This window comes from Akebia trifoliata, chromosome 11 (genome assembly GCF_017979445.1).
Source record: "Akebia trifoliata isolate Shusen 1 chromosome 11, ASM1797944v1, whole genome shotgun sequence".
Taxonomy (NCBI): domain Eukaryota; kingdom Viridiplantae; phylum Streptophyta; class Magnoliopsida; order Ranunculales; family Lardizabalaceae; genus Akebia; species Akebia trifoliata.
In genome coordinates this window covers 7,516,537-7,543,483 of record NC_141385.1, presented here as the reverse complement: position 1 = coordinate 7,543,483, position 26,947 = coordinate 7,516,537, and the positions used below count along the sequence as shown (strand labels likewise).

The 26,947-nt window shown below is 32.6% G+C and overlaps 1 protein-coding gene across 2 annotated transcripts; it reads left to right on the top strand.

Moving 5' to 3' along the window:
- The first annotated feature begins 5,356 nt into the window (after window positions 1–5,356).
- Window positions 5,357–15,704, top strand: PTAC12 (plastid transcriptionally active 12). 2 transcript variants are annotated; one of them, XM_086458455.1, is made up of 11 exons: window positions 5,357–5,511; window positions 5,628–5,707; window positions 5,804–5,874; window positions 9,328–9,999; window positions 10,775–10,887; window positions 12,034–12,293; window positions 12,627–12,748; window positions 13,912–13,980; window positions 14,380–14,433; window positions 14,580–14,687; window positions 15,441–15,704. In XM_086458455.1, exons 2-11 carry the CDS (start codon window positions 5,674–5,676, stop codon window positions 15,537–15,539), a joined length of 1,602 nt encoding a protein of 533 aa, XP_086314581.1. In that variant the 5' UTR covers window positions 5,357–5,511; window positions 5,628–5,673; the 3' UTR covers window positions 15,540–15,704. The 2 variants fall into 2 exon arrangements, with proteins under 2 accessions (XP_086314581.1, XP_086314580.1); XM_086458454.1 differs by having other exon boundaries at window positions 14,377–14,433.
- The last annotated feature ends 11,243 nt before the right edge of the window (window positions 15,705–26,947 follow it).

The window sequence follows — 26,947 nt, the reverse complement described above, 5'->3', positions numbered from 1 at the left end:
CCACCATTATATTTTATAGGAAAATTTAAAATAAATAAAATAATATTTTTAATAAAAGTAACAAATTATTTAACATTACAAAAAAAAAGAAATTCTTGAATGATCATTCAAGTGGCATTTTTGAAAAATTACAAAAAAATCCCATAAAAAAGGTCCATTGTAAAGTAATTTTTCAAAATGATTTCAAAAACTACAATTCAAGGGTATTTTTTCAAAATGACTTCGAAAACTAAAATTCAAGTGTAATATATATCCGTTATAAATTATAATATTTTAGTATTATATTTTAATATTTAATATTATATGTTGTTATTGTTATAATTGTATAATATTTGATATCTTATTAAGTGTCATTGGCCCACTTGGACTCTCACATTTGACAATCCAACACCACAATCTTTAAAGATTATATGGACAAAGTAAGATTCAAAAAGAAAGAGAAAAAAAAAAATCAAATACTAAAATATTGATTATCACATTTGGCACTTCAAGGTTTCTTTTAGTAATTTGGAAAGTATTCTTACTTTTTTTATTTTAAATATTATTTTAATTATAATTTTTTAACAAAATTATAAAATAATAATAAAAACATATAATATTAAAATATAATACTAAAATATTGTAATATATAGTGGATTTTTTTTTCTTTTTGAAAAACCATATTTCAAGTGTGTATTTCATGTCTTTCAAAGTCATTTTGAAAAACTACACTTAAACAGTAATTTTTTGGTCATTTTGAAAAACTACTTTACAATAGGCATTTTTATGGTGATTTTTCTGTAAATTAACAAAAGCACCACTTGAATGGCCCTTCAAGATTCTTTTTTGTAGTTTTAAAGAATTTGATAATTTTATTAAAAATGTTATTTTAATTAGTTCTTTTTAATTTCCATATTTTATTAGATAGATTAAGGGAAAATTACTTAATAGACCTCCGAGAGGGTTTTGTTTTTGTCTAAATAGCCCTAACTTTTGGGTGGTAGCTTGCGTCCATTTAGTAAACTTTTTATTTGTAAATGAGCCTAAATCTTATACAGCATGAGTGGAGGATTGAAATCGTCCTCCCACACCTCAACCTCATCTATCTTGGGTGTACATGCGCTGGAGTCTTTCTTAGTGGTCATTCAACATCATCTATCGATATTGTGTTTTTTGAAATACTCAAATTACCATTCTTTTCGTCTTATTCACATACTTAGACTTTTCAATGGTGATTGCATTCATTTTCGAAGATTTTTTTACAGTGAATGGCGAGTGTGGAATAATATACTCATAATTTTGAACATTTAAATTTATTTTTTCGACTAAAAAATTTTGAAGAAAGAAGTTGAGATTCTGTTTTTTTTTTTTTTTTTTTTAATTATGTTGTAACTTTTGATTCGCGTGTCCATTTCGCAACATGATATTTGCATTTTGAGTATTTCGAGAAGATTTGTGTAGTACCGAAGTCAAAAATAATAATTATGGATCAAATTTACACTGTCGAATTCATTGGTTTTTATTGTCAAGTTCAACATTTCTATTATTGAGCTCACCACTTTTTATTGTGGAGTTCGTCGATTTTACGACGAATTTATACATCGCTATAATTGATATGTATCCGTCTCAATGGCTATTATTGTTGAATTCGTTAATTTTCAATAACTGTGTGTATATATGTGAGAATACTAACATCCAATACTTCATGGGAATGTTAACATTATCCATTTTTTTTTTTCTAATAATACTCCTCATATTGTCTTTTAGTGAAAAAGACAAGGGTGTAGTAGTCTTTTACATAATAAATACTTGTTTTCATAAATAAATGTTATGAGCATTTCAGTATTTTGAATTACATTTCTTTTCTTGTAGTAAATGGTTTAACAATTAATGCCAATATAATAAATGTATTTATTAATAGTGTAATAAATGTATTTATTGTATAAAATACAAACATGCCTTTTTTTTGTCACTAAAAGACAAAATAAGGAGAGGTATTGTTTAAAAAAAAAACAAGTGTTGGATAATGCTAACATCCCCACGAGGTTGAATTCAAAAATTTTAAAAATCTTCAAACTTGACAATAAAATATTGAATTAAACAATAAAAGTGGTGAGCTCAACAATAAAAATGTTGAACTCAATAATAAAAAGTGGTGAACTCGACACTGTAAATGTAATCTAGATTTTTTTGTTTTTTAATTTTTTTTTCGTTTTTTCAACTTTGATACTAGATAAATATTCTCAAAATAACCGAAATGCATATATCATAGTTGCAAAACAAAAACTCGAACAAAAAGTTACAACATAATCTTCAAAAAAATTAGAATCTCAATGTTATTCTTCATTTTTTATATAATCGTCGAAATAAATAGAAAAAAATACATCTAAATGTACAGAATTAAGAATCTATCATTCGTCGTTTGTCATTCACAGTAAAAAAAAAAAAATCATTGAAAATGATAACAAACAACATTAAAAAACCTAAGTATGTGAAGAAGATTATAAAAAAGGTAATTTGGATATTTCAAAAAATATTATAATAAAACGAGACTGAGGGACCATTAAGAAATGAAAAATTTACTAAATGGACTATCAAGTTACCACACAAAATGGTAGGGATTATTTAGAGAGAGAAAAAAATCCTCACACACGCTCTATTTTGTAATTTTCCCTAAAATCTTCTACAAATAAACGTTTAGAGTGGTGATCATTTCTATTACAACATACAATGTCTACTTGGCACATCTTGATTGGAGATTATATACATTTGGCTGCATGCCATGTATAAATCAACTTATCTTAGGAGCCAATGTATTTTAAACTAGGACTGGCAATGAATCGGCTCGGTACTGGATCAATACCAATCAGATATTTTTATTGGCTGACCCAAATCCAATCCGATCGGATCAATAATTTGTTGAAACCAATTCGATCCAGCTACTTATTTCCAATATCCAAAACTAAACGAATCTGATTCGATTTGAAAAAGATCAAGTTAAATGCCATTTACATTTACGGTACAAACCATCCAAATCTCTAGAATTTTCCTTTTCTACCCCTCTTTCCCATCCCTCTCTCTACCCCTCCGCCATTGAAGAATTTCCAAAACAGGGCATGTTTTTTCGTTCATTGAAGCTCGCACCCGACACGAACTATTATGTGAATTTTGAGCCCCAGAAGAAAAAACATGAAAAAGGAGTACCAAATCAACAATGGTGGAAGTAGTAGTGGTGTTGGTGGCACTTCTTCAAATGGCAGAAGGTTCAGGAAAGACGAAGATATGGGAAGAGACACCACAATTAGATTGGATGATTTGATGACCTTCTAGCTATTTTAGGTTACAATGTGAGATCTTTAGACGTGGCTGAGGTTGCTCAACTAGGATTGGAGCACGTGAGAGAGAGATTACTTGTAATGTGTTGGAGAGGTAGCTTGAAAGAAAACCATAGTTCATGTTCTATCAATGTTCGAATCAACCCACTTAGCCCATGTTCACAATCCTCTCTCAATGGCAACGAGGCAATCCATATCTTTATAAAGCATTTGCAACAGCCATGGTTTTTCTTGGGGAAAATCAAAAACTCCTGTTGAGTGTTTAAACCAAGGTTTTAACACGAAAAGAATTATATCTCTGGCAGAGATTTTTCTTTAACGAGATGACAGAGAAAACAAGGGTCTGTTTGTTACAGATTCCAGATTTTGCTTCAGGATTCTTTGGTCCAAAATAAGTAGAACTGCTTTTACGAGAATCTTGTTTGTTACAAAAGCTGACGAGAAATTAGTAGAGAGAAGTCGAATTCATTCTATTAATTGATTGACAAGTTAAGAGGAAAGAGGGTTGAAATTATCATCTCACCCCATACGTTTTTCACTGTCGACTTCTCATAGTAGCTCGCGCTCAAAAGCAACCCATCAAGGCTTCTAAAAAAAACACAATTTTAAAGGATCTATGTGGATACACCTTTCCGAGTAAGAGGAAAAGCTCAATCACTCCCCACAAGAGCAAAAAACCTCTCCGTGGAAGAGTAAGTCCTTGGAGCTTCTTCACAAAGAGCAAAAAAACATCTTCCCGCAATAGCAAAAACCTCTCCGCTCCAAAACAAAAATCTATCCAAATGTTTGCTAGCTTCTCACAGGAGTAGAAGTCGTCAAGAAGCTCTATCCAAACGCAATGAAACTTTCTACAAAAATTAATGAAATAAAATTCTTTACCAACAAGAATAATACTGAAGTGACTTCTGACTGGAATCTTATATCACACTTGACGTGCAAGTGTATGGAAACCATATATGCTTTTCCTCGAGATAGAGTGAAAAAGCATCTATGATTCCTTTTCACGTCAAGAAGTGTGATATGAGATTCCAACTTGAGGTCAATTTAACACGACTCTACCAACAAATCTGATTTTTTGACTTTTTTCAACTCAAAAAACAAAAAGTCACATCAAAGATACCCTAAGTCAACCCTAAAGAGAAGAAGTGAGCAACGAGAGTAATACGTATATTTATATTCGGATCAGACCTTTATCAAATTGGACCAGGGTTGATTCGAATCCAATATGAAAATTTATCCGATCTCTAAATTCGAATCCTATCCGAAAATTGAAAATATGTATTTGAATTCTATTTTTTCGAAATGGAATGGATTAGATATCGGGTCAAATCTGAATGATTGCCAGCCTATTTTAAACTCCTAAAACATAACACGTAGACACTGTTCCAACGGGATACAAATCACGATTCTAAAGTTTAAGAAAAGAGAAATGATTTCCTGACTCCCCCGCATCCATACTCAAAATACTCTCTTGATGTGGCATGCGTTAGAACCATTGATATTTTCTTTTCGTGAAACAAAATTGCATATATTTACATAGATATGAAAATATGTATCCCGAGGCATAAAATCTATGATTTAAGCACATGCCACGTCATAAGATCATTTTGAGTTGCCACGTGGAGGAAGTCAGGTAAACACATTAAGAAAAACACTTTGCTTACTCACCGGTGAGATTTCATATTTTATTGAGTGACGTTGAGCTCACATGAATTATCAAATTTGTAATCTAACATCACAATTTTCTACATTTCATTGAAAAACTTAGATCCAAAACACACAAAAATTCTAAGTTTCGCCTTTTTTTTGTTTGGGCGTGAGATATGATTTTGAAAATGGATGGGACTCCCACCAAATTGCCAAATTTAAAATTAAAATTTAACAGTAAAAAATATATTTGTTGTTTTCCTTTTAATAATTTTGTCCTACATCTTGCGGCATCGGATCATGTTTTAATGCAAAAAAGCGAGCTCAAGGACTTTTAGTAAGATTTGAAATCTTACTAAGTTAGTGAGGCTAGACTTACTTAAAGTTTAATCCTATCTTTTTCTATCTCTGGATATTTCCACCCCCAACTTCGCTTCTCTTCGCCATTGTTACTCCCATTCTCAGACAGAAGAACTCCAAGACAGTAGTTTTTATTTTTTATTTTTTTCCGACTTCGTCAACTCCACCATGTACTATTTTGACCAAAACGGTGAGTTCCCCTCTTAAAATTTGCAGAAATTATAAAATTTTCTTCTTTGATTATTTGAACTTTTCCTCTATTATACTCTGAACTAATCAGTTTCTCCAATTCTGAAAATATCATAGAAATTCGAAAGCAAAAAAACCTTAATTTGAGCAATCATTGATAGAAATGGCGTCTCTACCTACAAATTGGCTGTATCAAGGTTTGGTTTGGTTTGGCTTGATTTGATGCATTTCTTGCACTGTTTAACGTTTCTCTTTCGTTCAGTAAGAAAACGAGTTTTTAATTTTAAATGCAGATAGAGGAATGAGGGGTTTGGTTTTTGCAGATGGCATTATTGTTAGCAAATCCTGTTTTCAACACTTTCAGGTTTGTTTGTTTGTTTTTCTTTTTCAAACTTCCAATATTAGATATGTTCTTTACTATTTAGTTAACTAGTTATGATTGATGTTAGCTTTAGTTGGATTCAACTCTGAGTACTAGTTTGAATTCTCAAATTTCTTAAAAGATTTTCCTTTTTTTAATGTTAGCTTTAGCTTTTATTTTATTTTTTCCGACAAACTCACAATCATTGGTCTGAACAACGACTCTAGGATATTTTCGTTCAATGAAATATATTATTTTGATAAAAAAAAAAGGGCAAACTAAATTTTGTTCTCCTTTTTGGAAAAGCTTTGTTTGTCTGTGTATGTCTATATGTGCGTGTGTGAGTGCGCGTGCTTGTTAATATGAAAATTGCACTTCGTTAGGGTGTTAACTCGGAAGGGAAAGTTGAGCATTCCATTGATTTGTGAAAGAGGGGTATGGTCTTTAATCCTTCTTTGGATGCATCTCGAGGATTGTAGATGTGAGGATTGATCTTGGACTGATTGAGGGTTCGTCAAACCTTAATCCCAAAACCTTTTTGAAATTGTTGATGAATGTTTGGTGTGATGGAAATATTTTTGAAATTGTTGTTGGATGTTTGGTGTGATTGAAATGTAAAGCTTTTTTCTTGAATCTAAGAGTGGTAATGAAGTTTCTTATGATGTCTTGGGTTGGGGTTTGTTGTGGACATGTTTCTGTCAATGTAATGGAGCTTTCTCCATTTGTAGATAGTTTCCCCTCCTTGGTGCATTGCATCATTTTCCTAGTTGAAAATGACAAGTGTTTAGACATGGGAGTCCTATGAATGTTGTTAGTGTTGATGATCCGTTTTATTTCCTTTTTTTTTCTAGCAAGTAATTTTGGAAGTCCCATTAGTCTCTTTACTCTCTTTTATCAACCATCATTCCTAGTACTATCATTTGGTGTTCCAAGGTTTTGTCCAAAGTGTCTTTTTTCATGTGACCTGTGAGTCTTCATAAAATTTCTAGTTTGAATCATCTTATTTGTAGAGACTTTCCTATTTGTTAATCATCACATACTAGTTAAGGGTGAAAGGCACAAAGGCCTACAGGGGCCTGAGGCTCAAAGCGCATGCCTGAGTGATGTAAGATGCATTTAAGTTATAAAATTATAAAAATTAAAAAACCAAACAGTGAAAGATGAATTCTTGATATTTTTACAATTATAACATGTATAAATATGGGTCTTATGAATAAGTTAAAGTATTCAACACTTCAAGAAGAAGAAGAAAGAGGGGAAAAAAGAAGTAGCAATAGGCTAGCAACAACAAGTGCTACAAGTAGCAACATGCCAAGCAGTAGTAGTAGAAGCATGCGTTGCTACCATGCTGCAACAATATCAAAGTAGGGAAAAAGAAGAAAAGGAGAACCTGGCTATAAATGATGGGATGTATGATGTCACAACTTTAAGATGCACAAAACCTATTTATAAAGCTGACTTACAATATGTAGGAACAAGATAAGGCTGCTCAAATTTAACTAGATCTTTATGGCATGGTAATATAGTAGATTTTTTATTTTTATCCTTTTAATGAAAGGTAAATTATATTTTATTAACAAAAAGAAAAGGAAGAGGAGGATGTAATGGCCTCAGCAGAAGAAGAAAAAGAAGCAACTTTACCCTTAATCCTTACATAATGATTTAACCTAATCGAAAAATCTTCAAAAAATACTCCCTTAAATTCCTTGAAGGCTTGAAGCAATAGCACAAAAAGAACATCAAGCCCATAGTGCTAATGATAACCTCCTGCAAAGAGTGCTCATTCCCTTTCAAAAACCTATATATTCTTCTCCCTCCAAATTCCCCAACATACAGCGAAAAGGAGGAACCTCAGAAAAACCCCTTTACCAAGAAGCACCCAAGAATGCCAACTTTGTATGCAGGTTTCCTTGACCACCCTTTCTTAATAATTTTTTTTACTTATAAAAAAATATCCCAACTTTGAAACAAAACAGAGACCGAGAGGGAAAAGGAATAATAGAAATATCTAACAAAAAAGAATCCTTCTCGAGTACCAATCCATGTTCTCCAATCTTTCCTCTGCAGGAAAGATGCGATTCCAAAATATCTTGCCAATGACTCTAGCAATAGATTGGAGTATTGGACCTCCCAAACATTAAAGTTTCCAACAAATTTTGGATTTTAAATCTAAGTGTATTAGTCGCTATTAACCTCATATGAATGTATAAATCCATTTTTGAAGAAGCAATGTGGTTTAGAGGAATTTCTAAGAGCTGAAAAGTCCAATCTCCTCAAATTATTACAATTTTGTAATAATTTTAGGAGGGAGGTGTTATTTTCATTGTCCTCATTTATAATTCCATGTTAAATGCATTTGTGGACAAATCCAATGATTTTATTATGGCTGAAACCAACTACAATGCTTTTGGTATTCATTAAACCAGCATCTCCCCTTCAAGGAACAACGAATTTATACACTGCTTTCAACAATTAGTTGGAAATATTTTATTCATAGGTTATGTCATGATATGAATGTTATTTTGACCTGGATTCTGTTGAAATGAAATGTGTGCACCTTTCGATGTTGGTACTTAGTGAAAGAGAGTTTAATGGAATTATGGAAATTTAATACCCTGTTTTTTGGAGGTATTAAGTTACCATGGTTGAAACTTGAAACATCGTATTTCTCCATTTAATTCTATCATGAAAATATATCTTTAGTTGCTGCTTGTTCCTTCACACATTTTTTTTACTACTTCCATCAATGTCTTCCTTGATCTTCCTTTTTCCCTTTTGGAGCCCGACTTGCGCCAAAATGCTTTTTCTTACTGATGCTTGTATTAATCTTTTTTGCAAATTCCTGAAAAATATTGAGCAACTTTCCCTTGAGAAAATCTCTGTTTTCTTTACCAAGATACACCACGATGGAGGCAAAATAACTTCCTTTTCTTGTGATTATGCTTTTTATTGCTGTTTTTTCAAACTTTAATGCCTACAAAGAGTTTTTTTTGTGTGTGTGTGGAAAGATTTAATAGGAGAATGGTTGAACACGTGGAATTTGCATGAGATTTCTTACCTTTTTAGCACTTGGCCTCTTTCATGAACTACTACTTTAAGAGTACTTGAGTCAAGAAGGAGATATTGGAAGTCTAGTCCTCCTTGCCTCTGTGTACATGAGGGATGTGGTATGTTGGGCCTTTTTTCCTTCTTGGTAGGCAGATCTTGGGGTTGGAACCCACCAACTGTAGGGTCCCACCGACTTTTACTTGTAAAAAATTGGTCTTATGAGATGAACTTAACCATTTCATTATACCTTTTTGAACCATCTATAACACTGTAGATCAGAGTATATTGAGCGAATTTTGGTCAAGATTCCTCTTTGGTGGGATTTATTAAATGGTGGGACTCAACCCTCTGAATGTGCACCTTGTGTATGTGATGGCTGATATGTCGTATTTTTCTGTGAACCACCAGACATCGTATGTAGGTTCATTTCCGGCAGGAAGGATACAAGTTAGTGTTGGATTGGATAGCAATTCATTTGGGAGGAGGCCCAATTTACTTCCTTGTGTTAATTGTGCAAAGAATAATGATTCCTTTGACCCTCTATCCGTCGAGCGTCCTCCATACCATAGCTATATGGATTCCACATCCGGGCAGCTTGAACCCGCCTCTGGTGCTCGTGCAAGTATTCCTGGGCCAGAATACTGGCCCGAAGGCACAGCCGACCGAGTTAGGGCTGCCAGGGCTCCTGAACCAACCGGTAAATCCGAAGGGGTGCCATCATTTGGGAAAAGCCCTGGAAGCAGAAGAAAGAAGTATAAAACTCAGATATCTGCCCAAGAATCTTCGGAACTAAGTGTGGATTCAAGCGTCCATGCAGAACTTGAAACTTCAGATGATGTTTTGGAGGAACCTAAAGATGGTTCCACAGAATATGTTGTTTATCAGACGGAACCCGAGGAAGAGATACTCACCGATTATGAATTAAACAAGAAACTTGGGAAGCCTCACCCCTTTATTGACCCGAAGGTGAAGAAGCCAATAGAGGAAATACTTTCAAGTGAAGAACTCTGGTGGAATTGGAGAAAGCCAGACAAGGAACAATGGTCTAGGTGGCAAAGGAGGCGCCCAGATGGTGAAACGGTTAGTCCGCTAATACAAGAGAATAATTCTAAGATACTTGCAATAACTGTAATGGCACATTTGTATTGAATGTACGGAAGGGTGTGACCCAATTCCAGATGCTCACACCTAGGAGATCTCCTCGGCTAAAGTTAGACTTATGTGGATAAGACTGACCACCTAATTTTCAATGGATCAGATCAGACCCAAAGTCCAATCCTATAACTTCAGGTCTGGATTGATGATTTAGATTCCGATAAGGATCCAATCCAATAAGGTTCCGATCTGATATCTTATTGGTTTGGATCTGGATTGACCATGTCCCAATTGGGTAAAATGTTAATTATATTATGTATTTGTTTAAATATATGAAGTTTATTTAGATTTTGTACATCGAATGGGGTTTGGTCCAATCTGATGTTATTGGATCGTGCTTGGATCTTAATATTGAGATCTGATAAACCTGATTTGTTAAGAGCCGAATCCGATCCTTTGACAGGCCTACCACCTAAGTTGTCCAATCTACTGCAATTTGAAATGTTAATGGAACATAAAATATTCAATGGATTGAATATTGAAGATCCTTGATTTGGTCAGTTTAGCAGAGGAATCTCCCGGGTGTGGCCCTATTCCATGCGACTACTGCATATACCAACTGGCTTGTTGGTTCTATGTCCTTGCAGTCTGCCTGATGAGTTCTATATAACCTCAATGGGGAATCGTAGCTAAATATTTGTCTTATACTGAAAATTGATGCCATGCCACACTAATTTGGAATTCTGAAGATGTTGTTCAGGTGTTTCTAAAAGCCATGGCAGAGACAGGGCAGATAAAGCTTTATGGAGATCATCCTACACTAACTGAGACTTCTCTTTATAGGGCGAGACGACATCTGTTCAAACAGGAAAGGTAACATCAATTCTTGCAGTTGATGCTGTTTCATTAACCTTTATTTTTCCAGGTATTTGCTCCATGTTGTCTTTAGTATTTACTCACTTGGAGTAAACATTTAATGCATTTAGCATATAAATTTGATGTATATATACTCTCCGTTGGCAAATAGTGGGATTAGGCATTATTGATTAATTGACTTGATGTGTACATGTACATTGGCAATTGTTTTCCATAAACTTCATGATCTTTTTTGAGTTTAGGGGTTTTGACTCTTGCTTTCCTTCCCCTGTTTCATCCTCACTTAAAAAACGTTAAGAGAGAATAAATTTTGTACATAGTCTCAAATCAGATTTTATAGGTTGATTTTATTTCCAAAGGAAATAATAACTTTGCAATAAATAACAAAAAAAATTTCTTTCGCTTGATAAGTGGAAAATTTATAAATAAGAAGAAAACTACAGGGCTTGGTTTTATATATTTTCTCTATCCTTATCATCTCTTGCTAACACTCTTTCTGATAGATATAAAATTTTATTTCAGCAAAAGAAAGGAGGTCAAAAGACCTACCTCATTCAGGGAAAAGGGAAAGCAACTGAAGGAGCTACAACTTAAAATACCATAACTCGGATTTATAAATTCTCCTTACAATCTAGATTCCACCTGAAAAGAAAGTAGTTGAAGCACATCCCCTTGAAGTTGGTAAAAGATTTGTACCAATAAACTACAAGCCCTAGGATTCCAATAAATGGCCTCTTGCAAATGGTGTTCATTCCCAAGAAAACCATTACTTGGTCTGGTGTGTATAATAGGTATGAGTATAATTGTAATCTTTGTTTCAATGTTGATATAAGACTAGTAGAGCACATTGTGCCTTCTGTTCTATTTACAGACTTGAAGCTCTTAAGCCATCATATTGTTTGGTTCTTATGTCTGCTAAGATTCTCTTTATGTTGTACCTAGTAGGTCATTGGAGCACTTTAGATGAATGCCTGTCTGGTTGATGGCATCCTATCAGTTTCTTTTATGTTTTTGCCTTCTAATTTCCTTTTCTGTTTCTTGAAGTATGCAATCTTACTCTTGAGCCTCCTCCAGAGATGTCATGACGTGTACTCTAAAATGAGTTTATGCACTTATGTTATAAATAATTTCTTGTACATTCAGGCTACAAGCTGAACAGGAGAGATTGGAAAGCATAGGTCCAATAGCATACTATTCAGAATGGGTTAAAGCATGGAAGAAGGACACTTCGCGGGAGGCCGTGCAAAAACATTTTGAAGAGACCGGTGAAGATGAGAACACACAACTCATCACGATGTTCCAGCATCAAACAGATAGAGAATACCGAATCATGATGGGCAATGATGTCCGTATTCGCCGGGACCCTTTAGCAATGCGAATGCGGGAAGACCAAATAAAACAAAGTATATTGCTTCTGCTATTACAAAGTTGTTTTTACACCATATATATTTCTAATCGTACTTTTGTCTTGAACTTGGTTTTGTATATGACCTATAAATTTCAACTTTTGCCTTCACAATAATGTCATTTTGGTCTATAACCCATTATTTCATTGTAAATGTTATAATTCACTAGTTAAATCATTTGTAATGGTTTACCTTTAATATTGTTTCAGTTAGTGTTCTTATCTGATACTCAAACTATTAAACTCAAATCTGTTTATAGGAAATGCTTCCATGTATTACTTTTCCAATCCTCCGCTCCCATTTGATTGTTAGCCACTTTTTTTTCTCCAGTATGGGGTGGAGATCCAGTTTACCCGACGGTGAATTACATTCAAGATCCAAATGAAATTATCGATTACAGGGGTCCAGATTTCCATGAGCCAACACCTAACATGTTGAGTTATCTTATGGAGGTTTGTACTATTAACTATTATATTTAAAAATCTTATAGATCTTTTCTTTATGTGCTGTTCAGAAATTTGAATTTCGCTAAGTGGTAATCACTCCTGTAGTCAGTCTAAATGACTCTTATGTTGTTTCCTGCAAAAGGTCATATTCTAGTACATAATCCATCCTGGGTCAAGTCTAATGCTGGCCTGGGTTATTGTCTCAAAGTTGAACTATTTTTCTTCCTGGTTTGTCGTTTGGTTGAATGTTGTGCCTTCTCTTGTATATCCTTCTGCAACAACAGCAAGAAGGAGTGAATCTCTGGATTCAATATGGGAGAAGAGGAATCGCTCAGTGATTCCCTGGCACACCCACCCACTCACACCAACACCCACACTAACACACACCTCAAGTGCTGGTTCGATGTTGCAACCTATTTTTGAAGAGCCAAGATTGAACCCATTTTTGTGCCAAATCAGAAAAGGCTGGCCTCGCATGGATACCGAAACCTGTCCAGAGTAAATGGACCTGATTTGACCATGGGTAGTCCAATTTCGGGGATTTCCAAACTGGCGTTTACTTCTCGTGTCAGACTGAAACCTTTACTTACTTAGAAAGGTCATATCTTGGGAGTTAAAAGAGTATTCAGTATGACGAAGACAGGTATTCTTGAAAAGACAAGAATATCTTGCTTTCTCACCCTGTGATGGTGCATGCAAATAAAGTGTGTCGGCATGCCCTACTAAAGGTCAGCTAGATTGGATGATTGTAATTCACAATTATCTGATCACTAGAGATGGTTAGCCATATTTTCCTTCCATCATAGGAATGCAATTGATCAAATCGTTTTAGTCCTGGGATATCTCATAGAGAATTTATCATAGATGTGTCCTGGCATACCTTACCTGGATACATTGAAAACCATATGGGTGTGAACATGGAATGACCTTGGTATGGGTGTGGGATTTGCATAGACTATGGCCCAGACCCACGTCTTCTCTTATTGACAGATTGTTCACATCTGTTTTCACCATCCCCATCCACGCTCTTTTAGAACCTTCAACTTGAATATTCTAAAAGCATGAGAGGTAGACCCAAAAGAAGGTGGATGGAGATATATATATAGTTATTACTTTGCATTCATGTTTAATTGCTGAAAATTTCTTGCCCTAACTTTGTTGTTTCTCAGCATGGGAAAGTCATATCAAGGGAGGAACTTCAGAAAATTTTGGCCAAAGAGAAGACTGAAGAACTTGAGGTAGTGAAGTTAATTGAGTATTAAACTTGTACCATAACAACTTACGCTAGTTTTTCTTTGAAGTTATTTCGAAATTTCTATGTTTCAAAAACAACCGTCCTTTATACCCTAATCATTTTAGTGTCGTTTTCTTTAGGTTATGTTTCTAAGTTGGGTGTGTATCAGAAGTTCCTTTATTGGAAAATATTAATTTATATTTGTAAATATGTTACACTATTGTCATTATATATAAGTTAGTAAATCTAAGGTGGATGTCAAAGGAAGGGTGGCATATCTTTTTATTGTTTCTTTTCTCTTGTAATACCAATTGAGGAGGTTTTGGAAGGAACCTTTAACACATTTCCACTCAACATTTTTCTTCTACTAATTCTTGTGTTACTTCTACTATCATAAAAGCAGATTGCTGATATTGATGAGGCTATGGCCCGAGCCGTCGACATAGGTGAAAATGATGTGAGTTAACACACGCCCATTATTGTTTCAGTTACTTGTGAGATTTTTTTCTCTTTTTCTTGAGTGATCTAGGATTATTTTTCTTGCTTATGTGATTGATTTGTAACAACCCATGGGTTTCTCTTTTTGACATTGTTTGTTAATAGGACGAAGTAGAGGATAGCGATATTGAGGGAGAGGATGAAGTAGCAGAGGAGAAAATTACACGTAATTGGAGTGTTCTGAAAAGTACCCCCGAGCTTCGCAAATCTAAGGTGATTCTGGTTACTGCACAATTATACTTTTATTTACGGGTTTTATAAGGGCTATCTTGATTTAGATTAACATCACCTCTTTCTTGACTAAGTTCTTTATTATTTGCTAATAATGGAAAAACAAGAAGGATAGCAGTTTAGAGAATGGACCCTCTTAAATTAGGAGAGTCGAGTAGCTTTTTTATTTAACTGTGGAACCTAACAACCTTGATAACACTAACAAGAATATGCTAAGAGACATTCTATTGGCACTCCAACTTTTACTTATTACACCCCAATTACTTTAATTATTTATCACACCCTCAACTAAAAATTACACACACACCATTTAAAATGGGAATTATCATTTCCACATCAAAATTTTGTTTGTAGTACTTGCACAAGATAAAAAAGCGATGAATCGACAACAACTCATCAGAAAGAACAAGTTGACATCAACGTTGATCATCTACTCCAACCTCTTGATGTTGATCTCCTACTCTTCGATATCTCTCCATCAAAGAGAAGAAAATATCCAGGCCTAATGATCTCTCCTAAAGTGAGAATGATGCATGTCCTGTTTTCTTAAATTTAAGTGGGTTGTAATAAGTAAAAATGGGGGTGCCAATAGAAGTTCTCATATGTTAATCTACTGAAGTTTATTTTCTAATCTTCAGGCCTTTTAAACAAGTAGAATTTCACTGGATGACCAAAAAAATTTTCAGTTGTCATAATCAGTGAAACTAAATGCAAGTTTGAGTATTTTTCTCTCAGGAAAAAACGAAGAAAGAAGAACCCATATCTCTAGAAGAGGCTGTAGATGAGTCCGAGAATTTAACTGATTTCCTTCTAGACTTCGATGAAGACGAGTAATATTACGCTCCTCATCAAAATTACGGTAAACTTTTGGAACTCGGACAAGCATAAGTTTAGTCCATTGTAGGAATTTATTGAGAAGGTCTAGCAATAAAACTGAAAGTTCTGTACTTGATTTTTAACAGCTATGAATGTTCTATGCTAAAATAGACACACAACTCATCAATAGTCCACATGATTACATTCAATCTGATTAGTTAAGTACACCAACTGAAAAACTTGGATCGTTGTGCCTGGAACGTCGGATTGTCTTTACTGGAACTCTGACGCTCCATACAAAAAAGGAGAGAAATTGGTTTGCTATCCGAGCTTTGTGTCAGTAGTGGAACCACGGAGTCGTTGATGCAAGCTTTTGCATCAAAAGTTACCTTGAGATGAAAATTTTGATGCATTAATTAATTAGATCAGATAAATGTTATATTGCATCCACAAAGGGTTTGGACCATGAGATGATCCATTAGATGTCTATGGTGTGAATTAAGAATCCTTTTTTTTTTTTTTTTTGGGTATGAAATGACAATGTTGCAACTCACAATGATACATCCAACTTGACATCTTTACTATTATAATCATAGTCACCAAGTCGGAGTACGGATTTAAAATGGCAGGGAAAACGTTGGGGAAAAAAAATTTAAAATGTTTTTTTTTTTTTTTTTAAGTCGAGTTTTTTATTATTTATTATTGTTTTAATCGTTAGAGGTTACAAAAAGTGTTTTAAATGAGATTTTTTCAACAAAAGAAAATGAGTTTTTTTTTTTTTTTTGTTACCATGGTTATAATGAGAGAAGGCAGAGTAAGGTGATTCACACCAAAAATGCCCTCTCATTTGCTTGTAATCTGATTATTATCAAGGTTATTTTCGTCAAAATAAATAAAATAAAATTGTGTGCCCTTAAAAAAACGTTAATTAGTTTTAATGTTCTAAATTTATAGAAAATCCTTTTTTATGATGTTATCTACAAAATTACCTTAATTATGATTTTAAATTACAAAAGGACCCTAATAATACAAGCCACATACTAGCCCAATTTTTATTTATTTATTTATTTTTTTTTTGAACTAAATTCTGTCCTCTCATGATATATTGTTCGAGTTTGAATTTGATAGAAAAAGAGTGTTTGATCGAATCTTCCAATGTATATAAATATTGATTCCTTCCAAGATTTCTCATTTGAAATTTTTTCCAGGAATGGCAATTGATGCTACATCTGAACAAAGATTCCCTTAAGATCAGATATAAATCCCAATCTCTTATCCTATCTGCAAGGATCGTTAGGCCAACACTTGGGTTGGTTTCGGGTCTTCTGTACACGATCCTCATATGAGTTGTTTATTATTTAATTTTGACATGTCCCTACTGTTTTGGTAATTATTTGAGACACCATTTCAAACGGATGACAATGTTTCTAGACCTTGGTCTTCTCTAATAGATTAGGGTAAAATGACCTAAATACCCTTTCCTTCAACTTGTAACCAAAATCCTTGAAATTTTTTCCCAAAACCAGTCATCTTCAACACCTTGGGTAAAAAAAACATCCCCCCTCATCTTCAATCTTAAGATTCTACCTACTTCAACTTTCCCAAAAAAAATTATACTGTCCTTGTGAACTTTAAGATTTCACCTATTTCAACATTCAAAGCTCAAGAAGATGGGATTTTTTATGTTTTTTATGTAGAAGGTAAGGAATTTTCGATGGAAAAATCAAGTGTCTTTTACAAAGGACTGAGACGAGGTTGAAAACAATTGACTGCTTAAAGTTGAAGGAGAGAGAATCTTGTAGAGGTATTTTCCTGAGTTTATCTCGAATACCTCAATGTAGCTTTAATGGTGAATCTGTTTTTTTTCCGTCGAGTTGGGACATCAATTTGGTGCCTACCAAACACTCTCCGACCCTCAAATTAGCATAAAAATAATGAGAAGTAACAACTAAAACAATTGAAAACCCTCCAAAAGTTATTTCCTTCATGACTTCCTTTCTTTATAAGTTAATATATTTCTTTAATCACCTTCGAATACACGTCATCCCTTTCCATATTCTAGGGGATTCTGGACAATCCTCTTCTAGATCTTCAGATTAGTTAAAGAAATTCGTTGCAAAATAAGAAATTATCCATTTAGGAAAGAACATGATTGACACATTCAATCACTCATAGATTCTTGGGACACTTCCCTGATCGAAAGAGTATTTGAGCTTGTTTTGGATATTTGTTCTACTAATCAGATAAGTAACTAAGGCAGTGTTTGTTTGCGCTATTTTTCAGCGCTTATTGTTGAAAAAAATTAAATTCAGCATTTTTTGTCAAAATAGCGCATTTGTTTACTCTATATTTTCAGCGTTTATTGCTGAAAATAAGTGAAAAAAATTCAGCACTATTTTGATGCTTAAAAAAAGTGCTGAAGTGGTAAGCACTTTGCTTTTTTCGACACCGACAAGTATACCCTTCATTTTTTTGAGCATGGACAAGTATGCCCTTATTCTTAAAAGGATATTACCTATTATATCCTATGGATAAGTATATAAGCACCCCACAAATTAATAAACCCACACTATGGCTAAATTATTTTGTCTTATATAAGTTAAAAGTTTTGGAATGAGTTGATTTTTGGTGAGGATGATCTCCTCATTAATATATAAGCACCCCACAAATTAATAAACCTACACCATGGCTAAATTATTTTGTCTTATATGGGTTAAAAGTTTTGGAATAAGTTGATTTTTGATGAGAATGATCTCTATAATGAGGAGATCATCCTGACCAAAAATCAACACATCCTGAAACTTCTAACCCTATCAAAACAAGTTCAAGAACCGTAAATCGTTCATTTTTTTTTTTTATAACTATTTTTGACGAGTTAGAAGTTTCAAAATGGACTGATTTTTTGTGAGGATGATCTCTAAACCATATAGACTATTCTCACTAAAAATGTGCTCATTCCAAAAACTTTAACCCATATAAAATAAAAAAAAATTGGCTATGGTGTGGGTTGCCCTTATTAATTCATAGGGTGCTTTTATAATTACACATTCTTTATTTCCATTGAAAATTATTCATCCAAAATTAAGTTATTTTAATGATGATTTCAAATTTTGGTGACTTGTATGACATTATTATTTTTAATTTGAAATTTGTGGGTTTTTATAAATAGAAATTATTATTTATAAATTAAAATTTTGAGTATTATTTATTATTTAAAAATGAATTATATTTTAATTTTATAAGAAATAATATGTTTTATTGTGTTTGATAAGAAATAAGCATTTGAAACATGCAAACAATGTATAAAATATGATTGTAAGGATAAGAAAGACAATTTACCAACTTTAGCAATGTGTAACATATATGATTCAGCATCTAAACAAATAACTTTTTCAGCACTTAAATTCAATGCTTATTAGTTTCAGCGTTTAATGGTATTCAACACTTATTTTTTTCAATTTAACAAACAACACCTAACTTAACTCAACCAGGCAAAGCTAATTAGAGCCGCAAGTACCTCGAGGTTGAATTGCACTGCATTGACATATAATATTTCTCGTCCTTCCAACCCCTCTTATATCATGTCATGTGTACAGTCGAGATTTAGTTCGAATTCTATCCTATACAAATTTTTAAGTTGAAAATCAAGTAAAAATATTAGACTCTAGATGATAGGTTTGGGTGGGTGGGGGGCAAAATCAAGGGGCCTTGGTTAAAGGTTTCGAACAAGGATAGTTTGGTAATTCTAGCTAATATTCTATAGTACACTGAATTCAAGTTAGACATATCGTCAATTTGAAAATACAAAGGTATCTCAAATATTTATCAAAATGCAGGGGTTTTTGTCTAAATATTAATGAAGATTGAAGAATTATGTTTTGGGTAAAAAAGAGAATATAGTAGGGGTAGTTGTGAAAGTCTAAGTTGAAGATATTTATAAAAAAAAAAAAAAAAAAAGTTGGTGGAGGATATACGTTCATATTTTATTTTAATTTTGGAAGGAGGACCAGCTGGAAGAGAGAAATTGTCAAGTACCAAAGAATCGCATTGATTTCTACTCTCTTTTCTTTCTTTAGAGGCTTGGAATGAGACGGAGATTTGGAGAAAAAGTGATAGCTGTCAAAATAGCAACAGCTCACCACTAGATTTGTGGGACCAAACCCATATTTCCTCTCCATTCTCTCTCTCTCTCTCTCTCTCTCATCTTTGACGCGACGGTATCCATTATTATTTATTTTATTTTATTTTTAAATTAAAATTTAATAATAATATTGTTAAATAATTGGATTTTGTAATGGACAGCTACAAGGTTTTAGAAGAATTCCAATTCCAACCATTCCGTGTCGGCTCGGGCGAATCAGGATAAATACTAACGATGTCAATGGATCTGATTAAACCCAAAATCTAATCCATTCCGATCTGATAACTTTGGGTCTAGATTAATGTTTTGGAATCTGATAAGGATCCGATTTGATAAAGTTTCGATCTAATATCTTATTAGATCGGATTTGAATTAATCATGTCTCAATTCGTAAAAGATTGGGAAGTGTATAAATTATATTACATATTTGTTGAGATGTGTGAAGTTTGTTTAGATTTTGTATATAAAATTGGATTTGACTTGATTCGATCATTAATGGAATGGATCTGGATCTTAATATTGAATTTTGATAAAATCCGATCGGATAAAAGTTTGATCTTTGTTGTATCGGTACCAAAGCAACCACAACCCGATCCATTGGCAGTCTTTATTATCTAAGGTGAATTTATCAAAATCACATTTTTTTTTATGTGGTAATTATTATTATTTTAGGGAGGGGGGGTGGGAATTGGTACTATCTGACTTATTTGCCACAAAATGTGAGACTAAGTTTATCCTTATTGAAAGTTAATATAATTTTTTTATTTTTATTCTAATAAAATCAAAAGTTTACAGTTAATTCATCAAATAAAAGGGACATTTATTTTTCTTAACGGACAAACCTAATCTTGCTTTTGGTAAGATAATCTAATATGAATAATGATATTATGACGCCCCCCATCACATAACCGTAGATCATTTGTTTTAGAATATGCAAAGTCATAAATCTTTTTCTTGTGTATCCAGTGGCAAAAGATCTATAGTTCTGTCATGAGGGTGTATGTCAGAGGAGGCGTCAGATTATACGAATCATCTAATATTACATTTTGCATGGGTGAACATAACATCACTAATATTGCATGAATTATTTCTAGAATTTTCCTTATTAAAAAAACAAAAATGAGGAGATATTAAGGAAAATTTTCAAATAGTTACAAGAACTTTTTTTTATTACTAGAGTGTTATGCGTATTCTTTTTCATTTCCCAATTCAATTTTTAGGTCTCGTGAACTAATTTTTTTTTTTTTTTTTAATAATTGCTACATAAGTTTTTAAAAAAATGGTCTAAAAATGGATTGTGAGTCTATTGGGGGTATTTAGATAAATTTCTAAGAAAATGTGAGAGTTTTTAGTTATTGTTCAAGTTGAACCAAAATCAAGAACTTTTATGTCTGGGATGGTTATTCTCGGGATAGTATTTTCCCATGCATGTCGTGGTCTCCAAGGGGTATTTTGATTATTTCTCGAAAGTTGAGATTTTCTACAATATTTTGCATGGATAAAAGGAGATTGTTTCTATTTTATTTTTTTGGCTAATGATTTTCTGACTTGAGTATTTCACTCGATTTGACGTGGCAAGGGCACATAACCATTGATCGATTTCTTCTGGATACATAAAAAACCAATCAACGGTTCTATGCCTTTGCCAAGTCAGACCGAGTGAATATACTCAAATAAAAAAATCACCACTTTTTTTTCTACAGATGTAATCATGGTATTTAGAGCTTTAGAAAATGTGGAAGGATGATTATAGAAAACTGCCAATCATTGGGAATCAACTTCAACAAGGTGACAATTTGATAGATCAAGCAATGAAAAAAAAAAATTGGGTGTCTATACTCTATAAATTTTAACATTTTAAAAAATTAATTACCATTCTATCTAGGAAGTAAAATAATTTCTAAATATCCTAAAAACCTACTTAACCCTTATTAACTCAAGTAAGTCAATTTGAACACTTCAATCATTTTTTACCAAAGTCAAAATCCTCAAAACCCTAACCATCTGTACCAAATTCTCACTTCTAGAAATGTCAAACCAATTTGGAACCTCATAGCAATTTAATAATTAATCATTGAAAAAATTCAAGAAAACCCTTAAAAAATGAGTCTTACAAGACACATTACATTTTGTATTTATTTTACATCCTTGACATTTTTGAGGAGGTATTCTAAATATTGACAAAAATGTAAGGATGTAAAATAAATACAAAATGCAATATGTCTTGTAACGAAGAGGGTTTCTTCAAAATTTTGTACCGAGATGGCCACTTCAAAGTTTTTTCTTAAATAATCATACAAAGGAAAAGAAATTAAATTAAAAAAGAAATAAAACCACTACAATAATAATAAAATATTCCACCTAAGTTTCACAAAAGCCTCTAACGTCCCTAACAAGCCCCCCATACTGCATAGGTCCCACGAGATCTATTTACAGAAAGAAACCCTTAATTAGAAGAAAAAAATAAACTAACTGGAAAATAACTTAACCAAAAAAGAAAATTAAAATCATTAAACAATTAACTAATAAATTACTAAAAATAAACTAAGATATTCACATGAAATAGCCCAAATGACAAGTGTTGCAGTTTGTGACTCATATTGAGTGGAACATGTATATAGAGAAAGTAGGCTGATGTCAGAGTGAAGCGGAGTGTAACGATCCGAACAGAGCAAGGAACGCATAACATCATAATTGCCACACGTAGCACAACAACAAGCATTCCCACATCGATTCCAAAATCGTAATTAAAATCTAATTTAAAATGTAACTTTTTTAACAAGATAAGAAAAGGTAAGAAAAATCAATCAAAACAAACAGAAAACCATAATAAAAATAAAAACAAAGATATATATAACCCCTAGTCCTTCCATTGCTTGACATGCAGCCATCTTTAATGAATTAAAGATACATTAATCAAACTAGAATGGAATATCTCAAAAATCAATTAACCCAAAAAAAACCAACAACAACAAAGTCATAGAATCCCTTTGAATCGTCCTCTTAGGGCATAAAAATTTTCATCCAATTAACACAACTCTTACACAAAATTTCCCATTTTTCATTCAATTTTAGGGGCAAATTAAGGAGCAAAATCCCAAATCATTATCCTAGTTATGTCGATAAGAAAAGGAACTTCTATCATATTACCTTCAAGAATGATTGTCCATCGAATTTCACAACAACATGGAAGCTGCACAAAACCTTTATTAAATTACTTATTTATTTATTAGGTGAATTACCATTTCGTGAGCTGAATTTGATGAATTTACGATTTTGACTCACTATTCATTTTAATTATCAAAATGTGAACGGTAATGAATTCAGAGGTTTTAAAGTAACTATTTCACAGGTTCAAAGTGACAATTTCGTGGGTTTAAAGTGACAATCTCACTAAAAATAATTAAATGTACGAGATAGTCACCTTAAACCTGCAAAATTTTCACTTTCCACCTTTGAAATAGTCATTTTAAAACCTTTGAATTCATTACCATTCACGTTTTGATAATTAAAATGAACAGCGAGCCAAAATCGTAAATTTGTCAAAAGTTTATCACGTTTTAGTAAATATTTTTAATTTATTTGTTCATAAATTATGAAGCAAGAACTTTTTTTTATACAAAAGATACATATGAGTCCTAAACCTCTCATTAATTTCTTTATATTTTTCATTTTTACACTTTTTATTTTATGGTTTGTATCAATCAATTGGCAGAATCAAACAAAAGATAATCTCATTTTAATTGAAAAGCCCAAACAAACCATTATCCGTTAAAATTTGATAAGAAGATAAGGTTAATTCACTATGTAAAAATGGGGTAAATTCAATGGAACTTGGCGAATTTACCCCTTTTTTCACGTAGTGTTTAATGGTCAAGGCAATAACTATGCGACCATCCCCTTGATCATGTGGAAACATAGTGCATGACTTTAGTTTTGATTATCTTAGGTTTTTCATATTTCTAGTCTCTTGTTTTTTTTTTTATAGTTTTGTTAGAATTATGATGTTTCTAGTTAGTTGTTATTATTATTATTATTATGATAATAACTTAAGGTATTTTCTAACATGTTTTTTTTTTTTTTTTTTAATGACGGGGTGTTCGAACTTAGGTCCGACTTGGGGGACCAGAAGAGCTAGGGCCAGAGCCAAGGAATATACGGCTCCCTCCCTCGAGCACGTGTAACACTTGCACATCACACGCACTAGATAAGTGAGGGTAGGCCCTCACGGGTGTGCCCCCTGAGGAAATACTATTCATACTGAGTATCGAACTCACAACATACAAACTCTCACCACTTATTGAATTTGAAATTGTGATTTTCTAACATGTTATTTCATGCTTTCTATGATCTTTTATCATGTTACATGCCTTCTAGTTTTTATTAGGGAATTTATCATGTTCTCATGGATTCTAGCTAGAACTCTAATCATGCATTTTATTGTTTCATGCATGTTAGGGATTGTATTTATTTTGTTCTGATGCTAGTTTTTTATGTAATCTTATACATGTTAATATGATATTTTCATGATTTCTACTTTGTTTCTATGATGCTTAAGGTTGTGATTTCATGATGTCACATATCATAAATACATTTTTACACATGTTCCATCATCACATATGCTTACTATCATGAATACATGTATTTTTTAACATAATTGCATGAATTCCAGTTTAGATAAAATTTAAAAAAAAAATGGTGTAATTTTTTTTTTTTTTCAAATTCTGATAAACCATACATTAGATCTTACCTTTTTTAGGTCTTTAAAGTGTTTCCTCAATCTTCCAAAAAGAAACACAAACAGATTTGATGTTACAACAGTCTTGGGAGCCAAAAGTGCAAAAAATTTAAAATTAAAAATAAAATTGGGAGCCAAAAACTATGCCCCCACAAAGTTCCCAAACACCAAACATATGGTCTGGACTAGTAATAGTCCCTGCTGGCTCAATTTATGGGGTTCCAAACAGGATCTAAATTGGAGTCCAATCATGATCAAAGGGTATTGACGTTATCATGTATTTTCTTGTTAAGGTGGTGAAGATGAAGCGTATAAGCCAGGACATCCGACTTGATCAAGCTACTAATCCTAGCCAATTCTCATATTTGAACCACGATTTTCTAAACCGATTATTGAAATTGGATCGATGCCCATTGTCTAGTTTTACTCGAAGAATCCAATCTAACTCAAAAAACCCATTTTTACAACAATTAAATATATTTATAGGTATTTCAAAATAATTATCATTTCTATTACCATGTAATTAAATGGATCTACAGCCAAGAATCTTATTTGATAGTAAAAAATCATTTGAATATATACAAATGACATTAATATAAACTAATTAATAACTCAGTCCATTTTTTTCAAAATGTTGAATTAAACAACTTAATTTTAGGATAAATCATCAGTGAGATGATTGATTCATAGGAGAAAACTCGCTCGATGACCTCTGAGTCTATTTTAACTCATCCAAGTCAACTCAAACACATCCGACTTGAACCCAATGTCATGGGCTTCAGATATGTCGGTACGGATACATAAAGTCGTATCAATTATACTAGAATATTCTCCAAAAATGACGTATTGCATCGTAATCCATGTGATCGATAAGTAATAAAGGTCGTATCCATTGAAGAATGTTTAGTGTCTAATCTAAAACTAAACCTTAGATGGCTTAAAATAAAGAAAGAGTCCTTATATTAATAAAGTAGCCAAGGCTATCCCATAAATTTTGATATAAGATTTGAGGCCTATCTCTAAAGTGTCCCCATACAATGGAACTATATGTTAAATAGGTTGGTCCCATGTGATAAATGAATTGAAGGATGCCCCTTCAGCTAGATGTTGACAAGGCCCGTCATATCGATATATAATGTACGGGCCAGGATTCGGTGACTCATGAAAAATGACTCTTGAAAGACAGCGTGAACCTGACAGTTAAAATTTGTAAATTTTTAACTGTTGGATTCATATTCTTTCCATAAGTCATTTTTCACGAGTCTTCCAATCCAAACTCAAGAGATATTTTAAAAGTGAGGAATTTACCGACTCATGGGCAAGAGATATTCCAATTATTGGGATAGTACATATTTTAAAAATATCTATTAAATTACAATTTCACTGTTGAAGGTAATTTTTTAAAATGACACACTTAATAATACTTAAATACCTTTCTTTTGTGCGTTTACGGGAGGAAAAAATAAATATGTATTTCACCTTATAATCATGAACTATTTCAAAAAATAATTTATTTGCTGAAATCATTTTTTAACTAACTTTGTAAATAGTTTGGAATGTGAGTTCCCAATAAATAAAATGATTTCAGCTCAATGAAATCATGATTGGGTGACATGCCCTATGTTAAGAACTGTTAATTAAGCAAATTAATTAATGAGAATGACGTGCAAATTAAATGCAAATATCACAAAAGTTAACATTAAATAAAAATGATCAAATTCCTAATTATATATTCCATTCTCTTAAGAAAGAAACAAAAAAATGAAAAAACATTTGTACATCCAATTGGTATTCTAGCCAATGTATTAAGAACAAAAGCATGATTGGATTGGAAATTTGTCATATTACTTAACTACAGTTGGCTCTAGTACTATTTGTTCTACTGTTTTATATTTATTAAAAATTAAAATGATATAATATATTTTTTTTCTTTAATTTTTTTATTATAAAAGAATAATATTAAATGTATATTTTTTACTTCTAAAATGCTTACTAGTTGCACCTCATATAAATAGTTCTTTCTCCTCCAATTAATAAGATGCTCTCTCTAATTTTTCTTGTATCCAGCTCACATGCTTAAAAAAAGAGTGTTGATTTTATAACTCAACCTAACCAAGTAACTCAAAAATTCACTGACGTGGCAGGTGTAAAAATCGTAGATTTTTTTCCCTCGAGATACACATTTTCATGAACACGTATATTTGTGTATCTCGAGGGAGAAAATCTACGATTCTTGCAAGATACACGTCAGTTGAATTTTTTAACTACACCCTGTCAAGTTACGTACAAAATCATTACACTTTAAAATAAAATAAAAAAAAATTGAAAAAAATTGAACTACCAAAGAAGAAATGTAACTTTTTTTTCCTTAATTTAAACTCAATTATACCAATAAAGTGCTGTGTGTGTGTGTGTGTGTGTGTGTGTGTGGAACTAGTTACTCCCTTTTCATTAAATTATAATAATTGCAAGGTGCATGTCATGAGGTTGAAATATATATGAGTTATCTCAAATATCCACCGAAAACATGGACGTGTATGTCTAAAT

Excerpts from the sequence above, each read along its gene's own strand:
- PTAC12 (XM_086458454.1), top strand. The coding sequence starts at position 5,674 with ATGGCGTCTCTACCTACAAATTGGCTGTATCAAG. Across the intron at positions 12,294-12,626 it reads GGAAGACCAAATAAAACAAA|TATGGGGTGGAGATCCAGTT; the intron begins GTATATTGCTTC and ends TTTTTTCTCCAG. Across the intron at positions 12,749-13,911 it reads TGTTGAGTTATCTTATGGAG|CATGGGAAAGTCATATCAAG; the intron begins GTTTGTACTATT and ends GTTGTTTCTCAG.